Source organism: Hippocampus zosterae, chromosome 5, assembly GCF_025434085.1.
Source record: "Hippocampus zosterae strain Florida chromosome 5, ASM2543408v3, whole genome shotgun sequence".
Classification (NCBI taxonomy): Eukaryota; Metazoa; Chordata; class Actinopteri; order Syngnathiformes; family Syngnathidae; genus Hippocampus; species Hippocampus zosterae.
This window is the reverse complement of record NC_067455.1, coordinates 1,610,866-1,637,099: the sequence shown is the minus strand read 5'-3', so window position 1 is coordinate 1,637,099 and position 26,234 is coordinate 1,610,866. Positions and strand designations below refer to the sequence as shown.

The 26,234-nt window shown below is 49.5% G+C and overlaps 2 protein-coding genes and 1 long non-coding RNA gene across 9 annotated transcripts; 1 reads left to right on the top strand and 2 right to left on the bottom strand.

Annotated features, from left to right (window-relative positions):
• The first annotated feature begins 96 nt into the window (after window positions 1-96).
• Window positions 97-22,924, top strand: LOC127600697 (uncharacterized). Its single transcript, XR_007962401.1, has 3 exons — window positions 97-140; window positions 863-935; window positions 22,715-22,924. It is a non-coding gene; the product is annotated as an uncharacterized LOC127600697 (long non-coding RNA).
• Window positions 2,392-11,438, bottom strand: si:dkeyp-69b9.6 (uncharacterized). Of its 4 annotated transcripts, none has more exons than XM_052064951.1 (3): window positions 10,963-11,438; window positions 10,430-10,570; window positions 2,392-8,719 (listed from the first exon to the last, which is right to left on the bottom strand). In XM_052064951.1, exon 3 carries the CDS (start codon window positions 8,231-8,233, stop codon window positions 3,560-3,562), a length of 4,674 nt encoding a protein of 1,557 aa, XP_051920911.1. In that variant the 5' UTR covers window positions 8,234-8,719; window positions 10,430-10,570; window positions 10,963-11,438; the 3' UTR covers window positions 2,392-3,559. The 4 variants fall into 4 exon arrangements, with proteins under 4 accessions (XP_051920911.1, XP_051920913.1, XP_051920912.1 ...); XM_052064953.1 differs by having other exon boundaries at window positions 10,445-10,570; XM_052064952.1 differs by having other exon boundaries at window positions 10,430-10,567.
• On the bottom strand, window positions 19,157-26,234 carry LOC127600488 (protein shisa-7). 4 transcript variants are annotated; one of them, XR_007962360.1, is made up of 6 exons: window positions 25,375-26,234; window positions 23,107-23,261; window positions 22,657-22,722; window positions 21,707-21,892; window positions 19,704-21,626; window positions 19,157-19,405 (listed from the first exon to the last, which is right to left on the bottom strand). XR_007962360.1 is itself a non-coding variant. In XM_052065097.1 (5 exons), the coding sequence occupies exons 1-5, from the start codon at window positions 26,025-26,027 to the stop codon at window positions 20,656-20,658; spliced, it is 2,031 nt and encodes a 676-aa protein (XP_051921057.1). In that variant the 5' UTR covers window positions 26,028-26,234; the 3' UTR covers window positions 19,157-20,655. The 4 variants fall into 4 exon arrangements, 1 of the variants encoding a protein (XP_051921057.1); XR_007962359.1 differs by having other exon boundaries at window positions 19,157-19,703; window positions 19,997-21,626; XR_007962361.1 differs by having other exon boundaries at window positions 19,157-19,703; window positions 20,288-21,626.

Below are 26,234 nucleotides of genomic sequence, written 5' to 3'. Positions count from 1 at the left end.
AGTGAGCATACGCGCGAACGTGACCGACCCCGTAAAATAGCGACAAATTCGCCGTCTTTACGTTCGCATTTTGTCTGAGTGGCAAGGTTATGGCGTGTCTTTTTTTACATTTGCCTCCTCAATAATAATCCAATGAAAACGTGAGTGTGCAGTTTTTTTTTCCCACGTTGCCTCCCGCCGGACTGTACAATAGCGCCTCGGCTCACGTGTACCAAGCACGCGGAGACAAGCCCGACCGCTCGCGGCTGTCGCTCTGATTGGCTGAGAAGGCGCCGTCTCCGAGATCCCCCATTGGCTAGAAGTAGGTCGGTTAGTCCCGCCCACTCGGATTCCCTCCGTGCATGCTCGAGCCGCGTGAGAGCGAGTTGCAAGGAGGAGAAAAAAAAAACAAAACGGCACGAGGGCGGCCCTGCTCGCTGAACTGTACCCGAGCACAAGCAAAACTGCGCGCCACAGGAATCCAATTCTGCACGGCCCACAGACGGATGTGCTCGAGTTGACAAGTAAACAGTTGACAGGGCTCGAAGGACACCCTTGGCGGGCGAATCATTTACTTAGCGTGAGAACACACGTGACGACCTTAAAATGAACGATGATGTGAACCAATACAGAAGAGGGGCGCGTAGACATGGATTCAGGCTTGATTTGGGGAGTTGTATCAGGACTTGACAATTCCACGTACAACCCTTTTAGTCATTTTTTGGTCTAACGTTTAAGAGGTCGTCTCGAGGACGAGCCCCAAGATTTCCCGAGTTTTCCCTGACTACAACTGTGTCACATTTGAATGACTACTATTATGCGTTACTTGTTTGTCCATCAGAATTTGATGTGTCACCTTAAATTCCTTTAATATGTTTCGTAGGCGTGTCAAATTGGTGTACAGAAGCGGTCAATATTGGAATAAACCATTTGAAGAAACGTAACACGACGGTAGGGTGAGTTTTCTTCTTGTTTTGGGTTTTTTTTTGCAATCCAATTTTGTATTCGGTCTTCAAAGAAACTGCATCTTACAATGTGGTTACAGAAAAAGCTCGTAATGTCGAGAAATTAATTATATCACGTCAAGATTTCAAACCCTTCAACGTGAGCTTAAATACTTGAACGGGATCCGTGCCAGTCCAAGCCTGTGTGGGACCCAAAAGTGTTGGGCTTGCATAATTAAACATCAGTCAGATTTTCGTGTCCCCGCGTTCATTTAAAAAAAAAATTGGGGGGGGGGGGTGACCAGGCAGCCACCGCGTCCCAAACATACCCCAGGCCAGCTGTGTGTCATTCAATGTAAACGAGCTGAGGCTTGATTGACCTCAGCTTGATGTACGTCCTGCCAAAATAAAAGCGTATTTAATTGCCCTGCCTGTCACTTAACATCCTTGGACTCAATAGATACTTAAATAACCTTCAGACCAATTATGGGAACACAGGTAATTTCAATTATTGGAATTTTCCGAAGCATGACAATCTCTCACACACAGCGAAGGGCCGCGGCACAGTGATTCGGACTCACCTGTTTAGACTTCGTATCATTACAACTTTTAGGCTGCTGTACATTTGGAGCATTGTCCAAAATCAGTGCAGTCCGATAGACCGTGGCTATCGGTCTGAGTTTTGTTTGGAATGTAGGTCAACTGGTCGCAGTTCAAGAGACATGCGAATGCATACATTCTTTCCCTGTTCCATTTCATGGGGAGGGGGGGGGGGGGCACGGGCAGAATTCGCAGCCACGCAGCATTGTGCCTTGTCACAGTGCGAGTCCACGTGACTTGGATGGCCAAGCCACGCTAGAGCAAGGGAACCGCGCTCCGGTGTCATTTACTGCCACCTAGTGGACTTACAATGACAGTGGCTGGCTTTTGAGTTCTTTCTTTCACGGGTTCCGAGTGCGTCGCCGTTATCAACTAACGGAACCTTTTGTCAAATACAAATACATCGCAGCGAATGTTTATAAACAAACGGTAGAGAAAGGCAACGATGACAGTCAAACCTCGGTTTTCGAACGTCTCTGTTCTCGACCATAAATTTCGATTTTTTTTATGCCTCGGGTTATGCCAGAAAATCGGTTCTCGACCAATGTGGGCGCACTTGAATGCGCCACTTAACTCCTCTCGCCTTCTTTACACGAGGAAGTGAGTTTGATTGAGCAGTGTTCAATAAAGATTACTTTTTTTTAAGTGTGTGATTTCGGTTTTCAAACAGCCTACTGGAACGGATTACGGTTGAAAACCGAGGTATGACTATATTTGTATTTTTACGATTATTATTGATGGGTTCGTAGCAGAAAATCATAACGGCAAGTATACATTTCAAGAATTTTGAACCCCAAAATGTCCTCCAATTCCGCAACGACCCCCCCACATTGCTTTCCGTTCGGCTCGGATCAAGAAAGGCAAACCATTTATTACACACAAGGTTTATTCATTTCAAATATAATCAACTACTGGCTTTTCAGTAAATAAAGTGATAGAAATCTACTAAAACTATAGATTTTTTCTTTAGAAGAAAAAAAAAAGGCATGAAACAGACATGGAAATTTCATGTGAGGAAATGAACATTTTTTAGAAGAAAATAAAAAGCACGACGGTCAGATGATGATTGCGACTCAGCACACACTAAAAGGTTGCGGGGGGTCAGCCTACGATTGGTATGAATACGGTTACGTACATAAATATGCGGAAGAGTACGTTTTGCTCTTCCGAGAATAGGTCCTTGTCTTAAACACAAAGTGAAGCACTGGTAGAAAGAGTCACTGCTAAAAAAGAGCATACAAATAACACGAGACAAACGCGTTATAGTTTGTTTACTGTACCTTGCGCTCTATCCCTTGGTATAAAAGCTAAGGAACAAAAGAAAAATGCAAATCAATGAAGCCAACGTAAAAAGCAAGGCTTTTTGTACGTTTCTTCACTTTGGCAGGGGCGGGGTGAGTGAGCGAGAGACCCTCGATACTAATTACCACCAACATGTTTTTATCTATATGTGATTATAATCACTAGGGGTGTATATCAAATTGACACTACAAACTTCCGGGATATACTTGAATAAGCCATCACATATCATCTCAGCAAAAAACTCGACCGGAGAACAAACATGCAACTGACAAGACTATCGACAAATGTCTTCATCCCAAAGTCCCTAGTTCCTAATTAAAAAAGCACTTTACATGTTAAAATGTCAAATAAAAATCCTCAGGAGGTGCTACATGAACCATACAAAGTACACAGCAGAGACACAGTTTATCATAGAGCAAAAAAAAATAAAAATAAAAATAATAATAATAAAGCTGTGCGGGTTAGGAGGAGCGATACGTGTGCAGGGAAGGTTATCTAAAGTTGCCGTGTGACCGCACAGTGTCTGCCGAGCGTAGTGTCAATGCACTTAAGGGGTTAGTGATCCTATGGAAACAGTCACATTTTTTTTTTTTGAAAGACATTCCAAAAGAATCTGGAAGCATTTCGGGTGATTTCATTGGATGCTTTTACAGTAGTTGTGACCACACTCGGTTCTCGACTCAGCAGAGTGTCAATCCTAGTCCCTTTTTTGTCATCGGGGGGGGTGGGGGGGCTCAGTATCTGTACGTGGATCCGAGCGGGTGGTACGGCGTGTCACCCTGAGCACCATCTCGGGGCTGTCTCTTTAAGAGCGTCGGCGGCCTCGCCGCGCTCCCTCGGCCGCAGGATCCTTCGTGCCTTCGGAGGAGGACGGCGTTCCAGAAGCGAGCCGGGCAGCACCGGCAGGAGAAGGTCCCCGTGGCGCGATGAGAAGCCCGATGGACGAAAGCCGCCAGGGGTCTCCGAGACTGCTTGCCGCATACGGCGCAGCGAAGTCGCTCTCGAGTGCTTTGGGCTTTTTGCGGGTGTCTAATTGCCATGTGGACGAGCAGCCCCGCTTTGCGGGAAAACACCGAACCGGGGCATATAGGACAGCCAAAACGCTTCACGGGAACTTTTAAGGACGACAGGACCTGAACCTTGACACCCCCGCTGTGGACAAGTTTATACCCGCCGCCGCCAGATCCTTCTCCCCGCCTAATCGTCAAGCGAAGCGAGCCTTGTTTTTTGTCCGGCCGCCCCCTGACCGTGCAACTTATCTTTCTCTTCTTGTGGCCGCCGTCGAATCGGACTAAGTCTTGGGATTGGTACCGAGTCGCTCCCTGCCGCTCTCTCCTATCGGACTTTTTTTTTTTCTTCTTGCGTCGTCTGATCTCATCGTGCGGCGACGGGTGGCTGCAGTCGAGCTGTTGCTGGGGCTGGACGCCCGACTGATGATGAGGAGGATGAAGGTGGGGGTGGTGATGATGATGATGATGCAGATGGTGATGTTCGGCGGAGGGCAGTTCCGTGAGGGGCTGGAACGGGGCCGTGGTGTGGAGGGTGCGGCTGCGGGATCCGGCCGGGTAGATGTGCTCGCCTTTCACCCCGGCGGGGGAGTGCGGGTGGTGGGGCGGCATGACGGTGGAATTGGGGGGCAGGGGCTGCGAGTAGGACTGGGCGGCGGAGGACGACGACTGGGCCGCCGCGGCGTCATAAAAGAGAGGCGAATAGCCGGCCGGCGGCTGCTGCGGCGGCGGCGCCACCTGCGGGTGGCCGTGAGCGACAACGTTCAGACTCGGAGGCCCGTGGCCGTCGACGGCCGGGGCCATCTGCAGCAGGGCGTTGGTGGCGGCCTCGCTCTCCGACGCCGACTGGTTCACGTCGCTCCCCCCCCTGTTGTCCGCAGAGGAGCCGCTGCCTGCGCCGCCTCCTCCGCCGCCATCTTGAGGATTCGGCGGCTCCCCGCGGGTGATTCCGTGCTGCGACTGCCGGTGTCGGGTCAGGCTGTTGGAGTAAGCGAAGGCCTTCCCGCATACCTCGCAGCAGAAATGCTTTTCGCCCCCTCCCTCGTGAACCGTCTGGTGATGAGCGGTCAGGTGGAAGTGGTGGCGGAAGGACTTCCAGCAGATGGCGCAGGTGTAGAGGCGAGCCGGGGGCTGCGAATCGTGAGGCTTGACATCTTGAGGGTAGGGGTAATAGGAGGAGGTGCTCGCGACTTGGTTCTGGCCCCCGTCTTGGCTCACGGCGCATTGAGGGTTGGGATTAAAGCTGTTCAGGTTCTCCGGCGCCGCCGGCGTGGCGGGGACCTCTTCCATCTCCCCCTTCTGGTGGAGCTTGCTGTGCCGCCGGAGACTCTGCGAGTAGCCAAACTCCTTCCCGCAGATGCTGCACTTGTAATTCTTCGCCCCGGAGTGAACCGTTTGGTGCTTGCTAAGGTGGAACGCCTCGCGGAAATACTTGCCGCACACCGTGCAGTGGTGAGGCTTTTCTCCCGTGTGTATGCGGTCGTGCCGGCGAAGGGTCTCGCGGCGCGCGAAACCCTTGCCGCAGACGCTGCAGAGGTGAGTGCGAGGGAGCCCGCCGGTTCCCATCCTGGGCGTGTACTGCCTACGTTTGGGGGGCTGCCCGTCGGCCGACGGGTCCTTCTTGGCTCGGGGCTTGCGGGGACGTTTGGGCTTGGCGGCGGGATTGGGCGGATCGTTGGCCAACGCCTCCTGGTTGCCGGCGGCGGCGGCGCCTCGGAAATTCTTGTCCATGCCGGAGGTCGACGGCGAGCCCAGGGGGCCCAGACCGAGCCCCCCGAGTAGACCTCCTATGATGTCGCCCCGGTCGTCTCGATTTCCCGTGGCCGCGGTGATGGCGGAGATTGCGTTATTGACGGAGCTAGTGACATCATCCTCCGAGTCATCCAGGAGGGAGGAGAGGGGCAGGTGGGGGGGCTGCTGCTGCTGCTGCTGCTGCGGCTGCTGCGGATGATGGTGCTGGTTGTGGCTCTGAGAGTGCGGGTGCAGGGTCGGGGCCAGGGGTGCCTTTCTCAGGGCCGGGCCGCCGGCCATCCCGCTTCCGCAGGGGGATGCGCCCGAGTAGCATGGAGACGGATTACCTTGAGAACGGTGGTCTTCATGGTAGCCTGTGTAACGATTCCGAGAGTAGTCAGTGGGGTATTTCGCGTCGCCTCTGTCCCTGTCATTTGAATCCCCCCCCCTCGCCGACTGAAACAGATCACATCCCACGCCTGATTTTTGCTCTCCTTCCCCGACAACGCTAACGCCACCCTCCTCCTTCTCCTCCGTTTTGCCATAAACCGCCCCCCTATTGCTCGGATAAGTTCCCCCTCCTCCGCGACCTCCCCCTATCCCGTCCTCGCCATCGCTTGCCGGCTTGCCGCCTCGTTGTTTGGGTCCCCTGCCCGGCTTGCCGCAGGTGCCCGAGGCGGCGTGGTTGAGTAGAGAGGTGCTCTCGCGGAAGGCACGACCACAGGCAGGACATCGGAATGGCTTTTCCTCATGTATCTTCTCATGCCGTGTCAGTGACTCCCTACGATTAAAAGCCCGAGAGCAGGTGGGGCAGCCGTACGGGCGGGCCGAGGAGTGCAGGACACCGTGTTGCAGGAGGTGTCCTTTTTTCTTAAAGCCTTTCCCGCAATCGGGGCAATGAAATATTTTGTCTGGGCTCGGGCAACGATTGGACACGGGCCGGGGGGTTTCTCGGGTCGAATGAGGCGGGGTGGGGTGGCACTGACTTTTAATGTGCACGGGATTGGGGCAAGCCGCGGCGCATTTGCTGGTGCCGGCTGCGGTGGGCTCGTGCATGCGCATGTGCCTGCGCAGGCTGGAGAGGTGCGGGAAGCGTTTGCCGCACTCTCCGCAGCTATAAATCGACTCGGGGTCGGACTCTGGGGGGTGAGCTTGTATGGAGCCCAGGTTATCGGATTTAGAAAGGAGAGAGTCGTTAGTAAGCGGCACCGAGGCGGCGGAGGAAGAGGGAGCGGAGGAGGAGGAGGAAGAAGAAACTACGGATGAGGATGATGAAGCAAGCAGGGATGAGGGGTCTCCGCCCAGATTGGACAAGCCCAGCCCACTTCCGATTAACGCCGGGGGCTGACTATGGCTAAGCGCTCCGTTGCTAGCACTCGCGCTCGGGTTACCGGGGCCATTGCTCGTGCTTTCCGATTTTCTCTGGGGCAAATAGCCGGCCATCGCTTTCTTCCTCCTACTGCTACTCGCGCTAGCGCCGCCGCCGGTTCCACCGCCCGCGCTTTCCGCTTTACCGTCATCCTTAGACAAGGACAGGTGAAGCGGCAAGGGAAGCGGCAAACCTCCTTCCTGCTGCATCAGCGAAGCGATCTGATTGGTGGAGAGCACGGGGATGCCTTGAAAGTCAAAGCCGCCCAGCGACGAGGGCTGGGACCCGGGGTGCAGCGGGTGGTGAGGATGAGAGTGAGAGTGAGGATGAGAAAGGGCGTGAGGCGGAAGCTGTTGCTGCTGGCCGGCCGGCGGCGGAACCTGCTGCGACGGCGAAGCCGAGTGGCTATGCGAGTGAGAGGAATGCAGCGCCGGGGGCGGAGCGAGGCTAGCTTCCCCGGCGGCCTGACTTAAACCGATCCCTAAATGATTATGGCTACCCTGTTGAACGAGAAACTGCTCTAAACTAGCGTTAGCGGGCACCCCAGACAGGAAGTACTGATTAGCCGCTAGCATGCAACTAAACTGTTGGTGGAGGCTGCGTGCATCGGACTGGGCCCCCACCAACTGGTGTCCCAAGGAGCTGACTGCACTGCTGCTAGAGGTGGCCGCCGAGGTCGAAGGGGAAGGGGAGGACGAGGAGGGGCCGGACGATGCTTGGGCGACAGAGAGGCCGGGATGCAGAGGAGGCGGGGGCGGAGGCGCGGACGTGACTAATCCTCCTAATCCCCCGGCGCTCGCACTGCTGCTACTTCCTCCGGCAAAGTGCTCAAAGCGGCCTGCGCTCGGGTGCAACGGCTCCTGCGCTACTGCTGCCTCAGACGGGTGGAAAGAGCGCAGGAACTGCGGATAGCCTGAAGAATGGCTTGAGCCGCCGCTGCCGCTGCCGCCGCTGCTGCTCATCTTGCTGGACTTTGAACGAGAGCTCTGGGACGAGGAGGGCTGCTGTTGTAAAGGCGGGGGAGGAGGGGCACTCATCTTGGCAAAAATGGAGGCGGAATCAGAAAAGGCGTTACCTCTTGACCCCTGCAGGGGGCCCAAGCCAAGTCCGGACAGAAGAGCTCCAGACGACTCGGCTTGCTGCTGCTGCTGCTGCTGCTGCTGCTGGAGTTGGTGCTGGTGGAGTTGCACTTGCTGCTGATGCTGCAGTTGTCGGTCTAAACCAAGGCCTTTAAACTGGTGGGCCTGGTGCCCACTTAACATCTCGATTATGTCCAAATTGTATTTTCCAAACTGGAACATTTCCCCACTCACATGGGAGAGGGGGCGGGCGAGGGGGGCCGAGTGCAAAGTCAAACCTCCAGTGCTTAGAGCAGCAACAAGAGTCCCAACACAGAGTCGTGAAGTAAGGGGAGGAACATCAATGACAAAAAAAAAAAAAAAAAAGCCTAAAGACGCTTCTGTCAAAAAGGTTTTATCCAGAGACGCTTGAAAGTCACTTCAAAGTTTCCTATCTGGACTGAACAAAATTGGTACCCGCGATCATCCACTGCTCACAATTTACTTCCAAAAGCAGTGGAGTAGCTGGGAAGCTCACAAGTATTTAAAAAAAAAAAAAAAGAAAAAAATAGAAAAAGTGGTCCGCCTAATTTCAAACTTGCCTCGAATAATTTCTACCAAAGCGGCTCAAATCGACTTCCTCTTGCTTCCTTTGCGAGTTACTGCTTTGACATTTCCCTTGATCTAAGTGAGAATCCTCATCTGTCTTCAGCCAAGAAGACCCTGACGCTGGAAAAAACACAAAGTTAAAGAAAAATACATGTCACAGAAGGAAGTCATGTCTTCCAAAGCTGACGGACATTTAAGGAACACCAAGTTGAGAAAGCTATCGACTCGGTTCGATTTTTTTTATGCCGTCACTTGCAAACTGTAACCGATGGTCACATTTGCCATCTTCCCGTCTTATCCAGTAGCCAGCGGTGCTTCTTTTTTCCAACGGCATATTTAGATTCCAAACACCAACGAAACCAATTGTCTTTTTCCGACCCGATTTTGAACAATTTGAGCAAGTGCGGCACATTTACAGTAGGTCAACCAATTCATACTTTGAAAAGGTTTAAAACAAAACACATCATGTGGGGTTAAAAAAAAAATATTAAAAAACCACAAACAGCGTAATATATTGCAATCTGTTCTTTAGCCACTTCGGATAAGTCATCCTAATGAGCATTTGACGTTTTACAACTTACCCTGAAGTGGTTCAGCTGGGTAGGAGCACATTGATGCTAAATAAATGTTCAAATGTCTCCCTTTTACTAGTTAGAGGTTCATTCATTCATTTTTCAAAGTGCTTAATCCTCACGTGGGTCGCTTGGGGGGTGCTGGAGCCTATCCCAGCGGTCTTTGGGCAGTAGGCGGGGGACACCCTGACCTGGTTGCCAACCAATCACAGGGCACACAGAAACGAACAACCATTCGCACTCACACTCACACCTAAGGGACAGTTTGGAGTGTTCAATCAGCCCGCCAAGCATGTTTTTGAAATGTGGGAGGAAACCGGAGCACCCGGAGAAAACCCACGCAAGCACGGGGAGAACGTGCAAACTCCACAAAGGAAGGCTGGAGCTGGGATCGAACCTACAACCTCTGCACTGTGAGGTCGACACGTGTACCACTCGTCCACCGGATCGCCACTAGTGAGAGATGATTACCCCCCCACATAAATAAATAATCACAAGTAAAATAAAATACCGAGAACATACACCAAACATTTACATGATCAAAATTGCACTTGATCATCTTTGCGAAGGAGCGATTGTTAATAAATCTCGGCTCGACGCCATTAAGATCAGAGATTACCAACCAGGGTGTCGAGGCGCCCTTGTATACTGTGGGAAAATTACCCAATCCCACTTCATTTGTCCCCAAATTTCATCACAACAAATAAAGGTTTTCTTATCTGATACAATTATGAACATTTGATGAGTGAGAGAGCGCCACTACTCCGCTCACCCGGGTTTACCTTTTACTGATGAAACGCTTCTTTAGTCACGCATTGCGTCATCGTAAATGTCTGTAAATAATTGTAAATCATTTTCATCCAATCCTCACTGCTCGAGTCATTTTTCACAATGGGGGCAAAATATTAACACTTTGGGCAGAAGTAATAGACCCTAAATATATCTCTTTCATCTTACTGGTGGTTCGCTAAATATTAATGAGTGTATCAGTGTAAATATTGCTCTAATGACATTTTAAGTTCCTTCAGGGACGACTATAATCTTAAAACCAATGCAAACAAAACAATCCAGCGGTCTCCTTCGTTTAATATACAAATGGGGAATTTAACTGGTAATATGATTTCAAATCGAATACAAAGTGGTGTTGATGTATTCCTTTCTGTGTGTTGCATTTGTAAACATGTGGAAAAAAATCTGGCTGCATTCCAATGTTTCACTTTGTACGTCGTGTTTTGTTTTTGTTTTTCTTGGGGCTCACCTCTTCACTTCTTACCGTTTCCTCCAATCGATCCTACGGAGCTTTTGCACAACGAGCTCCCCCGAGTGATGAGCGAGGGATTTGTTTTATCGTAGTTTGGGCCGATTCGCATCTTCGGGTAAAGCATCAATCCCGCTGCTGCTGCGGGGGGGGAAAAACGAGGAAAAGAAGCAAAGAAGCGCACACATTAGCATTGCCCTTGTTGCACAGTGTAAACACTGGAGGCGGGTTTAAACATGCTAACTAACAACGGGCCATTTTGAGGAAGGCGCCTTTATTCAAAGAAATAGGGGGGAAAAGTGGTGAGGAAAAATATTTAGAAACTCTACAAATCACCCAGGTTTAGATCATTTAAACTGGCCCGATAGAGCGGAGCTGTTCTGCCTTCGTCAAGGGGAGGGGGGTAGGCTGCACCATGCTAACGTTAGCCATAGCACAAACACCCATATAAAACATACGCAAACTACACTCGGGATGCTAACAGTAAATTTTGTCGACCTGGATTAGATTATTTGGACATAATATAGACATACCTGGTCGTGGAGAACGTGAAAGACGGATGCGGCCTGTCACGCCTTCTTCTTCTTCGAGCCGAGCTAGCTATTAGCCACGGGCTAGCAGCTAGCGCTCGTTTCCATTGCTGCGTGCCGTGTTCCAGTGCTTAGCCAGAGCCATTTTCAACAACGCCGAGCCAAAAGGCTAATGCAAGTCCGGCAACCCGTTTGCCCGCCTGTCTGTCTCCCTCTGCACGGAAATCAATCATAGACCGATAATGCCGTCGTCCTTCCGCATCCAACTCAAGCAAAGAATGGGGCTTAGAAACACTATTAGCCGGTGGAAAAGGTTGGAATGGTGGTGGTCGATAATTATTTGGGGGTTAAAAAAAGTGAATGACGTGTGCTCCCCAAACATCGGTCCTTTCCGGCCCTCCTAATGTTTCCGGGTAGCAGGCATCAGCAGCGAGGCTGGACGGTGGACTCTTTGCTCTTTTGGCAATACAGTGTACTAAGGACGCGCTGCCCCCCCCCCCCCCACCCCCAACCCCCAACCACATTTTACTGTTACTATTCATTTGTACACAAGATCACTTGCCCACTGCAGTGAAGAAAAAAATCTTCTGATAAGTGGAATAATTTCTTTGGACGACGACCCAGACAATGTCATGCTAGTTAAATGTTTTTAAGTGCAGACAATGGATAAAAAAAGTTTTAAGACTCATGTTTTTGCTCTACAAACACACACACAAAATACTTTTTTTGCCTATATACACTGTATATATATACACACACACACACACCGTCTAGACAAAGATTAATCATATATACTGTGTATATATATATATATATATATATATATATAGGGAAGTGAAAAACAATTCCACTGATGAACATCAGATTTTAATCAGAAGGTGCTTTGTGTCCATAAACATATTTTTGATGCCCATTGTTTAGACTTGTGGAGGCGCATAAAACATATTATTGGAATTTTTTTTTTTGCTTGAATTCCCCGATAAGTTTGACCTATAAAATCTTGTGCAATCCGAATTTCACAATGCGTTGTAATTCGCACATAGGATGTTTCAGAACAAAATCCACCCAACCCTAAAAATGAACCTAAACCTAAATTCATAAACATTACTAAATATATTACTGTATTGGGCGGCACCGTGGTCAACGGCTTGGCATGTGTAGGTCCAGTTTTCAATTCCGGGTTCTGGCATTCGTGTGTGGAGTTCTCAATTGTACTCCCCGTGCTTGTGTGGGTTTTGTACGGGTACTCCGGTTTCCTCCCACATTCCAAAAACATGCACGGTAGGTTAACTGAACACTCAACATTGCGATTGGGTGGCAACCAGTTCAGGGGGTACCTCGCCAACTGTCCAAAGTCAGCGGGGATAGGCTCCAACACCCTGTGTTGAGAACATTCATTCATTCATTCATCTTCCGAACCGCTTGATCCTCACAAGGGTCGCGGGGGGTGCTGGAGCCCATCCCAGCCGTCTCCGGGCAGTAGGCAGGGGACACCCCGAATCGGTTGCCAGCCAATCACAGGGCACACAGAGACAAACAACCAACCACGCTCACACTCACACCCAGGGACAATTTAGAGCAGTGGTCACCAACATGGTGCCCGCGGGCACCAGGTAGCCCGTGAAGACCACTTGAGTAGCCCGCCAGTGCCTGGACATTGTGATTTGCTAGTAGAAATTATGATTTAAAAATGCAAACATTGGCAGTACTGTGAGACATTTCGAAACACGATCAAAGTCTGACAATTTAAATCATCAAGTATTAAAAATAACACATCCTCATATTATTGAAGGTATTTTGGACAAATATGTTATTTCAGACGTGTATCAATTTGGTAGCCCTTCACACAATCGGTACACATGAAGTTGCTCTCACCCTCAAAAATGTTGGTGACACCTGATTTAGAGTGTTCAACCAGCCTGCCACGTATGTTTTTGGAATGTGGGAGGAAACCGGAGCACCCGGAGAAAACCCACACTAGCCCGGGGAGAACATGCAAACTCCACACAGGGAGGCCGGAGCTGGAATCGAACCCGGTACCTCTGCACTGTGAAGCCGCCGTGCTAACCACTGGACTACCGGGCCGCCAAGTGTTGAGAATATACAAATCATATTTAAACTTGTGTTAAATATAAGTCGGTGCAAATCTGTCACCATTTAAAGTATCTCTGATGAACCCCAAATAAAGTTCAGATGTTCTAGTTGGCTTTTCCCCCCCCGACATTTTCGTAGTCAGCTTTTACTGCATAAGCGATTGTCCCAAGAGAGCCTTTGGGGTATCATAGGGATCTCATTTTGCAAAGGTGTCAGTCAGAAGAGTACAAAAAGAATTTCCAAGTGCATTGAACATACCATTGAAAATTGAATTTGGTTATCAAATTTCCCAAGTGGTAGAGAAATGCATGCGACTCTCCATCTCAACATGAAATAATTATCGTATCATTTCTCTGCCTGCCTTTTATTCGTCAATGGTTGTAATCACACAGATTTGAATCATCGCAGCTCTGCGTCACTCTGCATTTTCAAAGTATTCATCATGTCTGAATCATGAGGACGGAGCGAGTCTTCTCCATCAAATGGAACTCTCATTTCAGAGTCATGAATGCATCATTGAAATATTCATTTGGACGGGGCTGTCTCATCAGCCTTATCTTGAAAGGAGCAAACGAGGTGCAAAATACATTTACATAAAGTATTCATCCATTTTCTCGTCCGCTTATCCTCACGAGGGGCGCAGGGGTCATTACATAAAGTATAGAACTAGGGACCCTTACAGTACGCAAGCTAATGATGGCTAACGCAAGAGCTGTATCCACATGATCACTCTCCTTAGCAAACATAATGCACCGGTGCAAATCAAGCAAAAGTCTAAGCCAGGGTTGTCCAAAATCGGTCCTCATATTGTTGGGTCACTCTGATGTCAAGTCTCAATTGTGGTTGATCAGCCCTTGCTCTCCCTGGTGGCAAACTACGCAAACTACAAGTGGCGCTCCAAACATGATTCGGGCGTGGACCAAAGAGCAAACTGCTGTGCTATTTCATTCCTGCGATTTCCCAATACAGCTCACTGCAATAAATGCAATCACAGGAGCTCAGTTGCCTTGGCGAGAGCGCAAAGGGTACTATAACTTTGTGCGAGCGAGACAGTTATTTGAGGACTCTTTCTACTTTTCATTTCACATATCAGAAGTGGAGCTATCCACCCCCAAAGGTGCTGCATAACCGCGCTGCCCCGGCATTATACAACTTGTTCCATTTATGTGCACGTCGAGCCACCTTTCTCCCGCTGTACTGTATCCTCTCTGCATTGCTTTTATTAATGTTGACTCGGGTGGGCAACTCTGGTCCTTGAAGGCCATTATCCTCTTTGTTTTAGATATTTCCCTCCTCCAAAATAAAATGTATTTCTTTTCTTTTTTTGCTAATCATTGGAAGATGCAACATATAATATGAATACCTGACCCACAACTAAGTTTTTTATGTCATCTGTGAAGACCATTTCATTGCAATATGTCCTGCCTCTGCCCCATCCCCCCCAAAAAAGACAAAACTATGTTTCCCACCAACTTTATTTTACAAATTCTCTGTAAGTCATTGTCGTATCCAAGGGGACATATGCGTTGAACAATAACAAAAAGAGAGGGGGAGGGAGGTTTGAAATGTATTATCATGAAAATAAATTCATTTTTAGGCTACTGTACACCGTTACGGTCCTTACAATTGTCATTTACTTTTGGCAATGCTTTTGTTTGACATTTCAAGTGGCCATTAAGCATCCTCGCTCTAAATGAATTCATAATGGTTCAAAACACACACCATGTTCATTCATTTCGCTAAAAAAAAACAACAACAAAAAAAGAGGTCCCTTACATTCCTGTGTATTGTTGGCTCTCAGCGGTGAAAAAGATATACAGTGGTGTACCGCTATAGCCAAGCAGAAGACCATCATAATAAGCAAGACTGCAAACGTTATGAGTTTGGCACTGCACAATTCATTAAATACGTACACAGAATTTGCTTTTTAATTCTCAAATCAATGCAGATATCACTCAAAATAGTTTTCTGATTGTACTAGCTATACAAAATACGTTACTTGCACAAATTAGATTCACTATTTAGAAAAGTGGGAGAACATGAGTTTGGGTAGATATGGCTTGTGAGAGTTTACAGACTTTGCTACAGAGCTTTTGTGGCTCTATTCAAATTTAAGAACTAAAAAAAACCCCAATACTGTACTACTCCCTCTTTAATAGACCCTTTACACGTGACGTCGGTATGTGTAGCTTTATCTTACCTTCGGTTGCCTTGCTTGTATTTGTTAATTTAATAAGACCAGAACAAATGACAAACAAGATCTTGGGACGTGGACACGGAGGAACCCGAACAAGAGAAGTAAAACACTCGTGATGCCAAGACGTTAACAGAGGAAGAATTGCTGCGAGCAGACCCTCATGCTAACCTAACCACCGGATATTAGTGTGATGGCGTTGCGTTTTTATGTCGTTTTGACAGCTCCTCCAACTACAATGCCATGGTGGTGGTATTAACAACCGGATTAATTTGGGTTAGACACCGCCGAGGGGCCGCCCCAACAGTCCAACATCGCCACAACGCACCTCGAGGGGAAAAAAAATCTCTACATCGTCACGGGAGTTCGTCGCCACCGTTTCCTATAAAATGGCCGCCAGCTAATAATGCAATACGAACATTAATAGATGTAAAAAGACGGACGTGTAATATGAAGAAAAATGATTTGATAACACACGAAACAGACAACTGCACTGTTCCTACTTCATATATGAAAATATTCAGCCGGCAAACATGAGCGACAGTTTCGTCCATCACAAACCGCGAGATTCGCTTCCGTTTGGCAGACATGTTTTCAGAGCATTGTCCGCCGTGCCTCCGGAAGTACGTACAGCGACGGAGGTTTTGTGGCGAAAATCTGGTTGATATAATGACGTTTACGTTATAAAGGTGTTCGTTCTCAGCAAAATCGGAAAATGGATTACGTGAAATGGGGACTTTGAAATGTGAACGTTATAGGGGAGGAAATTGTAAACGGGGTTGGTTGAAAAGAGGTTGGACTGTCATTAGCACGCCCGTGTGCTAGCCCTTCTGCCACCACTAGCAATTTAAGACAGATCGACACGCGGCGTCAATTGGGCCACATTTGAGCATTAGTTCTGAGCAACTCCTCAAATATCAAAATAGTTGCTTGTTATATTGATCACTGATTGGTGTAATCAAGTAATTGTTGCACCTACAAGTCTGATAACATTAGCAAATACGGATTGGGATGGACATATGGCATCACCTTGAAAAGGGTCTATTTCCCTGAAATATGCACGGATGTTTTTCAAGTCATGAAACGTCACATGTGTATAATGGTATGACAGGTTTTAACTCACGAGAATCAAACGAGGGACCTTTGCTCGTCTGGTGGCGGGCCTTGGGGAAAAAAAAAGCGCATCCCAAACAACTCCCCGATACCCTTTTTAGAACTTCTTGCTCAACCCAAGCAATTGTATTAGATAAAGACACCATAAGGTCAAGGTCTAGGCACAGTACGTACAGCTAGAAACAAGAAAATGACCTTAAGAGTCCAGACGTACTAGAAATGCTTCTTCAAAGAACGGAACCGGGCATGCATCAAGGAACCACATGTATTGAACAAAATAGAACCTAGTGAGGAAGCTAAAAGTCATCCCGAAAAACGATAAAACACTAAAACCCCACCAAGTAAATGAACATCACATCATAAGAGAATCGCGGATAATAACCATAACAATTATAATAATCATCAATAAGAGCACGCCATCATATTCAGAACAACGACATCGAGCACTGCGTATAAGGAAGATTGTTCAAAATGAAATCCGTGTCCTTTTGTCGACAAAAAGCCAGCGCTTGAATTCTTCCCCACCATCAGCAAAACGGGGGGGCCCGGCTAGTCTAGTTGTGCAAAATTTGAGTCTCTCTCTCGCGCGGTGACTCTTTCAAAACTGTGCTGCGATTGCTCTTCTATCGTTATCGACATGAATACTCTCCATACGCAATGACGATACCGACACAAAATCAAAGAGCATCTTCTATGGACCACAGATATCACATACTACAGTGTGTAAGGAGAGGATAGCCCTTGGTATTGAGAAGCGTTGTTATTGATGTTTGTTGGGGTTATTTTTTCTCCAGCGTGTTTTCACCCCTTTACTGGCTGCAGTGCGTGACAAGGTCTTTGCGTGGGCACGTGTTTTGGAAAGGGCTTCCCGGCCGTCCCGACGTCTCCTTGCCCGTACACAATCTCGCTGGCGTGTTTGGAACAATTGGCGAAACGCATTGCAATGGTGATTGTCTGACCAGCTTCCTCTGTGGTAGATTTTCTCCAGAGTATCTCCAGAAAATGGCTTTGAAGGACATGTTGGATGCGTGCAACCTCTGCGACATTTCCACTCATTCTATACGAGTCATTTGTGCTCTGATTAAATCGATACAAAAACGAAAGAAAAAAAAAACATCACCTTCGGTTACGTTAAAGCAAGTTGACTATTCTTATGTACCATGCATATGAAAAGTCTACACACCCTTGTTCAAAGGCTACGGTTTTGGATGAAGCGTTTTAAAAAGGAAGGAGGAGCCTACGGGAACAGCTGAACTTTATCTGGGGTTAATCGGAGACACGGGCGGCCCGGTAGTTCCAGTGGTTAGCACGTCGGCTTCACAGTGCAGAGGTACCGGGTTCGATTCCAGCTCCGGCCTCCCTGTGTGGAGTTTGCATGTTCTCCCCGGGCCTGCGTGGGTTTTCTCCGGGTGCTCCGGTTTCCTCCCACATTCCAAAAAACATGCGTGGCAGGCTGATTGAACACTCTAAATTGTCCCTAGGTGTGAGTGTGAGCGCGGATGGTTGTTCGTCTCTGTTTGCCCTGCGATTGGCTGGCAACCGATTCAGGGTGTCCCCCGCCTACTGCCCGGAGACAGCTGGGATAGGCTCCAGCACCCCCCGCGACCCTCGTGAGGATCAAGCGGCTCGGAAGATGAATGAATGAATGAATGAATGAATAATCTGAGACACCTTAAAACTGTCGATACGGCTTTCACGCGAGTTTTCAATGTGAATGTTTGAGTCTGAGTTATCGGAGGGTGTGGACACCCTCATTATTTCAGCTCTTTGTCCCCTCTCGAAAGGATTTTCAAAATGGAGTTACACCCGTTGGACAAAAAAAAAAAAAAGCATTTGAAGAGCGGCGTGTAGACTTTTCATATCCACTGCAATCATGGCTCTTGGTTATTTGGTAGCCCATTTTTGTTTTTGCAGTCAGCTTCTGATTTCAAACAACGGGACGCTGTCGTCTTGTCATAGCGTCTTTGACACGTTTGGCAGTGCAAAGGCGACGACCGGCGAGACTTCCTCCTCGAAGCTAAGGTCACACGGCAACACGGGGCAACGCGGGCGTCGGACTGCTCCGTGTTTGTCCGCGCTTTGAGTGCGCGCGTCGTCCTGGCTGCTACGTCGTCCCAAAAAAGTCACTCTTGCCGACGGGAAGCGGCACGAGTCAGTTCCTCCCTGTGGCGAGGGCAGACCAACAATCCTTCTGCTTACCCACGAGAATCATCTCCCTCGTAAATCATTGTAGGCGAGGGCTGGCCCAGCAGCTAGTTTGCTCCGTTCTTTCATAAATTGTCTTTCCCACGAGGTCTTCTTCTTCCTTCATCAGTCCTTTGCGTCTGTGTGCGTGCATGCGCATATATATATCTATGATCTAATATGGCTCCTGAGTGCTTTTTCAAAAGCGTCGACTGTACAACATGTACCGTACCGCCCCCGTTCCTCCGCCCTACCGCTCTGTGCAAGTAATGGCACTGCTGTGTATATGGCAAAGATGGCAAATTCACTTACAAAATATGGCTGATGTATGCTATCGCACAAGTGGAGCGCTCCCCCGACGCTTTAAAAAGTGGTCGTTTGGAAGGCGTTTCACTATGACGCGGATTGGAATTGTCTCAATAGGCTCAATTCGCCTTCCGGGTGAAATTTCAGGAGAAACCGAAAAGGCATCGTCAACTTTCCAGGTCAACTTCATTTCGGTTTATCCAATCCATTTTGGGGCGAACTAGGAGGGCGGAACGGCAAATATGACAACAGGTGTTCGATTTAGGAGGGGGTGGGGGGGGGCATACGTTTTCCCGGTTCAATTAGGATCACGTTTTGACATCCTGACGTCATCAAACAATTGATCCAGCAAAATAACGGCTCGGCATGAGCAAATTTGCCTGCAAGCGATCATGCTTGTGGCTATTCTCATTGGTCCAGGTGATTTTTGACAGAGCAGCCCGAGTTGGCGTGGGAAACTCGAGTTGGAGGCACGTCCCACCACAAAAAAAACATCATTAAGATCTAGTTGCCGAGAAACTCCAAAGTAATTGTTGTGGAGTGATCACATGGCACCTGGGTGCAAAAAAACAAAAAAAAAGTGAGTTGAGGAACTTCATTTAGGCAAAAGTAGCCCTTTGCTGCCATCTTGTGGTATTTATAGGCAATTGCAGTCCCAACTGGACCGCTCTATTGGTCTGAGAGGACGTTTTGCGTCCCACCCAAGAAGACTTCATCAATTCGGACAGAGCAGCCTGAGTTGGTGTGGGAAACCCGAGTTGGAGGCACGTCCCACCACAAAAAAAAACAACATCATTAAGATGTAGTTGCCGAGAAACTCCAAAGTAATTGTTGTGGAGTGATCACATGGCACCTGGGTGCAAAAAAAAAAAAAAAGTGAGTTGAGGAACTTCATTTAGGCAAAAGTAGTCCTTTGCTGCCATCTTGTGGTATTTATAGGCAATTGCAATCCCAACTGGACCGCTCGATTGGTCTGAGAGGACGTTTTGCGTCCCACCCAAGAAGACTTCATCAATTCGGACAGAGAAGCCCGAGTTGGTGTGGGAAACCCGAGTTGGAGGCACGTCCCACCACAAAAAAAAACATCATTAAGATGTAGTTGCCGAGAAACTCCAAAGTAATTGTTGTGGAGTAATCACATGGCACCTGGGTGCAAAAAAAAAAAAAGTGAGTTGAGGAACTTCATTTAGGCAAAAGTAGTCCTTTGCTGCCATCTTGTGCTATTTATAGGCAATTGCAATCCCAACTGGACCGCTCGATTGGTCTGAGAGGACGTTTTGCGTCCCACCCAAGAAGACTTCATCAATTCGGACAGAGAAGCCCGAGTTGGTGTGGGAAACCCGAGTTGGAGGCACGTCCCACCACAAAAAAAAACATCATTAAGATGTAGTTGCCGAGAAACTCCAAAGTAATTGTTGTGGAGTAATCACATGGCACCTGGGTGCAAAAAAAAAAAAAGTGAGTTGAGGAACTTCATTTAGGCAAAAGTAGTCCTTTGCTGCCATCTTGTGCTATTTATCGGCAATTACAATCCCAATTGAGGGTGGCACCTGTTGTTTATTTTATTGTTAGAGTGCAAAAAAACAGAAAAGAGTGAAACTTTGAACAGTTGGACGCTCGAATTGAAATTCCTGACCTGTAAAGACGTGAGTTGATCTCCTGAAATTTCAAGCGAACATTTTGCGAGTGTTGGACCGTCGCCTTGTTCGATTTCTGGCAGCGGTGAATCGAGAGATTAAATGCAGACGGGCGCTGCGGTCCCGTGGCGAGGGGTGAGCTCGTCATTAGGCACAAGGCCCCCCCCCTCACACCGTGACCTCATTTTTGCTCCCCGTCCTGATTTGACTGCCGCCGCCGCCGCCCCCACCGCCACCGCCGCCCCCCCCGGACCCGCCGCCGGCGCCTCCCCCGCCCGGGATAAAGTGCAGCTGCTCGATGGTGTTCTGCCGTTTGTTTGCGAAAGCCATCCTGCGGGCGTTGTGGCCCCCTAGCGTTCCCGTTCCCATGACCACGCCCGCCCCGGGCGTCTCCCCCGCCCAGCCCATCCCCCCGCTGATGTGGCCGGTGGCGCCCGGGTTCCTCTCCTGCTCTCTGCCAGACGTCGGGTGAGAGTTCATCTTGATCATGTGGTGGCGGTCCAGGGAGGGGGTGGCGCACACGTTCTGCTGGGACTGGGCCTTCTGCTGGCGAGGCAGGGTGGGGACACCCCCTCCCGAGTGGGCGTACGGATCCACGACCCCCATCCCGCCCATCCTCTCCTCCAAGTGGTCCGGGGACATGAGCAGCCGGTCGGGTCTTTCGTGTCTCTCGTGTCTTTCGTGTCTGTCCTGCCGGTCTTGGGTCTTACGGGTGAGGGTCTGCGTATTCGAGTTCTTACCGGAGGCGGCCATGGCCTTGTAGTACTGGTGCTGCTGGTTCTTGGAAAGACGGGACAGGGTGCCGGTGTTGCCGGGGACGTCGCCCATGTTGAGCAGCTGGTCGCTGGACTTGACCTTCCTGGGTTTGGAGAGGGTGTCGTAGTTGGGGTTGTACTGGGGCTCCGGCAGGTCCAGGGGGTACGGGTTGGGCGTGGGCGTGGGCGAGGCCGGCATGCCGGACGGCGGCGGCGGCGGAATCCAGGGCCGGGTCGCGTGTCTGGGAAGCGTCCCCCTCCCGCTGAGGGTGTAGTCGCCCCCCCAGTGGAGGTGGTGCTGGGACGACTGAAGGGCCGGCTGAGCCGTGTGCGGACGGCGCTTGGTGGTGCAGTAACCGGACGAGTACTCGTCCAGACCTTTTTCTGAAAGCGGAAGGAGATTCCTTAAGGGGGGGTGAGGGGGTTGGGAGAGAATCACCGCGGGGGGAAACGACCGTACTCACCGAGCCGTTTGAGCGAGGAGTATCGGTTGAGTTCGGGCTTGGTTGCGCTCTCGTAGGAGGGGGGCAGCTGAGCCAGGTTGTGTAAGGAGTGGTGGAAGGCAGGCTGCGATTTGGTGTTGTTGTGCTTACTGGACAGCAAGGTGCCCCCCGCCGCCAGCTGAGCGTTGTTCATCCGAGGCGTGCGTTCTGCGACAAGTCAAAGGGAGTGGGGCGGAGGGGTGTGCTACGTTCAATGATCTCATCCAAATCAGACAATCATCGGAGCATTTCAGGTCATTTGAGCACATTTTGTTCTTTGGATCAAAGCGCTAGGCCAGGCATGTCCAAAGTCCGGCCCGTGGGCCAAATCCGGCCCGCGGTCGAATTTCATCCGGCCCTCGGCCCCTGTCATAAAATCAGTGCCGTCTGGGCCGCAGGTTGGGCGCAATGGAACACGTGTTGCATTGACTGAGGTCTCGTAGACTGGTGAGTGATGTTTCATAGACTACTGCTTCCCTCTAGTGGCCAAATGAGTAATCGCATTCACTAAATGAGTAATAGCATTTAGACACTAGAGGGCATCACTCACGAGTTAACAAGACATCACTCCGTGTTTATATTGACTGATGTCATATTTCAAATGAACCAAAAGAAATTCTTAAGATTGTTGAAATTAAAATAAAAATGGAAATGTGAAACAGACTGGCTTACAAAAATTTGCTGAACAATATTGTTGTTCAATGTAAAGAATGTCAGCCATGGTCGGCCCCCCCGACATTTTACCACATAAAATCTGGCCCCCTTGGCAAAAAGTTTGGACACCCCTGCGCTAGGCCTTCACGTCAATGAAGCGGCCTTTCAAAAAAACACTCCTTTGACTCTAGATTGTCAGTCGACATGTTGCTGCACCGTTTGTTTTCCTCCTAAGGTACAAACACGGTTCATGGCCCGAATCGTATGTCAGCACTTACCGATGGTGGCGGTGTGTTTGGGGCTGGAGCCTGACGTGTGGATGAAATTGTGCTGCAGGTTGCCCACTGGAATGAAAAAGAACACGATGCTTCATCATCGGCTCAACGGCAATTTTATCCCACTAAGAGATTTTTTTTTTTTTTGGTCAAGCACACTCGACACCCTTACGGAGGTTTTTCAAGTGCCCGGATCATGAATGGCTAATTAAAATCTTAAATAACGATTGCTGCAAACCTCTGCTCGTTGAAAAAAAATAAAATAAACCAACAACAATGAGCCTTGAAAGTCGTGCTGTTGTTATTAAAAAAATAAAAATTAAACAACAAAGATAACGTCGGCCAACGCTTTTTTTTTTCCCATCTCCACGATTTATTCGAAAGCAGGCATTCCACACATTCCATCGGCCACGCAGACAATTGTGCTCTTAAAAAAAAGCCGTGCGGCCTCACATCTGTTGTCCTTGCTGGGCAGTCCCGGGGCGTAGAGGTTTTTGGGAGCTCTCCCCAGCGTCCCCTGGCCGTCCCCCATGGTCAGAGCCACGCTGTTGTTCCTCTCGTCCTGCTGCACCGGACTGGACTGGTGACGCAGCATGTCCACCAAGGCTCTACAAGGGTGCAAAGTCCAAATAAGGACCCGCTGAGATTTTGAACGGTCAACATCATCTGCTTTACAAAAGTAGGCGACGCCTCTGGGGCTAAAAAGTCATCCGAGATGATATTCGGGGTCCCCCTTTGTCACTTGAACTGTTATGATATCGTCCCCCCCCCCCCCCAACCCCCATTCCCATGCGCTTCTCGTCGAACCCTACTGCAACAAAGCTTCGAGTGCACTAGTAGGCGTATAGATGATCAATATTTTTCGCAGAACTAAAAAAAAAAACAAACAAATCCAATTTTGCTCGGGGGCGGGGGGCCTGTGGAGACATAGGCCGGCTCTGGTTATTTTCATGGATGATAGAAACTATGGAGGGGGTCACAAGGCACCGGGAGCGTTTCAAAAAGGCTTAGCGAAAAACACGGCTTTGTTTAAGTTAAGTTAAGTTAAGATATCCTTTATTCGTCCCACACTGGGGAAATTTACAGCCTCCAGCAGCAAGAATGTATGTAGAAAGAAAGGAGAAAGAGAAAAAAAAAACGTTGGTTGACGACATGAACGTTTTAGTCTTGGAAATGGAATTTTGTTCAATGGGCAATTTGGCTTCGATGGCAAGAATTGATTTATGAATGTAAAAGTTGAGAGGTTTAAGGAGAAGGATATCGTCAAGAATAAAGAATTATCCAACCAAATGTCCGCTTAAATCTCAATACTTTCCCACAGAAAGTGAATTCGGCAGAATATTTTCAAGACGACTCATTTTTCTCTTGGATCCATCAAATGTCGGCTTCGCGTATGGAATCGGCGCACTGCCGACATCAGAGCTGAAAGGCCCGGCGGAGGAGTTTGCGGCGGCAGCCTCTCGCACTTTCCAGCCGATGACTAAGAGAAGGATTGCGAAGGCCGAATAATGAATCTGGGCCATTCATCGAGTCCTGAAAACCTCGTTTCTTCACATCATTCACACGCGCATGTGCAGAAAAGAAGTTCTCATGCGCTGCGCTTCGTCCAAGTACAGATATTGAGAAGAAGAAAAAAATCTAAGTAGGAGTACCGATGCGTCAAGTGTACATTTAGGGGTGTAGACAAACAAAAATGACTTTTTTTTTTTTTGGAACTGTCATTCATTCATTCATTCATCTTCCGAGCCGTTTGATCCTCACCAGGGTCGCGGGGGGTGCTGGAGCCTATCCCAGCTGTCTTTGGGCAGTAGGCGGGGGACACCCTGAATCGGTTGCCAGCCAATCGCAAGGCACACAGAGACGAACAACCATCCACGCTCACATTCACACCTAGGGACAATTTAGAGTGTTCAATCAGCCTGCCACACATGTTTTTGGAATGTGGGAGGAAACCGGAACACCCGGAGAAAACCCACGCAGGCCCGGGGAGAACATGCAAACTCCACACAGGTAGGCCGGAGCTGGAATCAAACCCGGTACCTCTGCACTGTGAAGCCCACGTGCTAACCACTGGACTACCGGGCCGCCCTACTTGAAAGTAGACAACGGTAAATACTTTCCACCACTGAGAACGCGGAGATCATGTCGACAGACATGGAGTGACGGAGAGAGAGAGAGAGAAAAAGCGGAACAGAATGATAGAGACAGAGTGGCCGGAACTGCCCCCCCCCCCCCGCCCCCCAAGGAGGTTCGATCCGCCCACGGGATCATTTAAAAGTGAAACCAAAAAAAAAAAAATGCATTGAAGACACAGAAGGAATAGTTTCAATAAAATGCAATTCGTGTATTATCCGCTAGAGGGCACACTGTTTTGATCACAGGAGAAGACGACATTGTTTTGATCGGAGAAGAAAACAGCAGGCTCAGTGAGATAGACCCAACGTAGCAAACGACGTGAAAGCGCCAAACGATGCCTCTTGAGACCAAAACAAAGGCGAGAGATGAGATTTGGGTGATTCATAGCACAGTACGGTTTCATGTTAACGGATCTACAGAGTCTGTATGTGGCCCACAATGTGAAATGAGTTTGACACCCCTGATCTGCGAGAAGAGAGTGATGAGGGAGAAACAGAGCGATAGCGAGAGAGAGAGGGGCTAGGAGAGATTTGCAATCAATAGAGATGCAAGCAGAAGGCCCGAGAGAGGTCACGAAGTGCTGACCTTGGCATGTTGAGGTCCCTCTGGATGGCCTCGTGCTGCACCTTGTTGAAGACCACCTTGATGCCCACGGCCACGGCCACCATGAACACCACCACGCCTCCGATCACAAAGCCCGTGTTGTGGCTCTGCTGCTTCAGGGGGTCGAAGTCCGGGTCGGGCCCCAGCTCCTCTTCGACGACCAAGGCGTTGGACTCGGTCTTGGCCCAGGCGGGCGAGTCGTAGTTCTTGCAGCTGTCCTGGTCCAGCTGCCGGTTGCGATCGGGGCAGCAGAAGCGGTAGTGGCACGTCCCGCAGCAGTAGATGAACATGTCCTTGGTGCAGTTGAACGAGTTGTCAAATTGTCCCATCACGTCGTAGTAACCCTGACACACGTCCATCCACACGTCGATGAGGCGCGGGGCCACCTGGGCGGCGCCCAAGGGCGGGGCCAGGGCCTCGGATGACGTCACGTTCTTGGGGAACATCGCTTGGGCCATGGGTTTCGGGGGGGTCTCCAGGACTCCCTCCGCGGGGCTTTCCGCAACTTTCTCGGGGGCCCGTGGCGCGGAGGGGCCGGGCTGTGTGGAGGAGGGGGCGGAGGACGGGAGCGCGTCCTCGCCGGCACTGAGCAGGACGACCAGCGCCAGGATGCGGAGCCTGGCCGTGGGCGTCATTTTTACATGACGATGGGACGCCGCTTCTGTTGTGCAGGTTCGAGCTCGCCGGCTGATTCCAAAAGCGCACTCGTGAATATTCGCAACGCCAAAAAAAGCAGCTTCATTCAGAAAAGCCGACCGGATCAAATTTGGTGGACGGGAAAAAAAAAAATAAAGGTCGCAGGCGAATACTCTTAAACTGGCAGCTTTGATTTGAGATTGTTG

Coding starts and splice junctions, on each gene's coding strand:
- si:dkeyp-69b9.6 (XM_052064951.1), bottom strand. CDS start 8,233: ATGTTCCAGTTTGGAAAATACAATTTGGACATAATCGAGATGTTAAGT.
- LOC127600488 (XM_052065097.1), bottom strand. CDS start 26,027: ATGACGCCCACGGCCAGGCTCCGCATCCTGGCGCTGGTCGTCCTGCTC. Junction 23,262..25,374: donor AGGGACCTCAACATGCCAAG/GTCAGCACTTCG, acceptor GCACCCTTGTAG/AGCCTTGGTGGACATGCTGC. Junction 22,723..23,106: donor GCCCAGCAAGGACAACAGAT/GTGAGGCCGCAC, acceptor TTTTCATTCCAG/TGGGCAACCTGCAGCACAAT.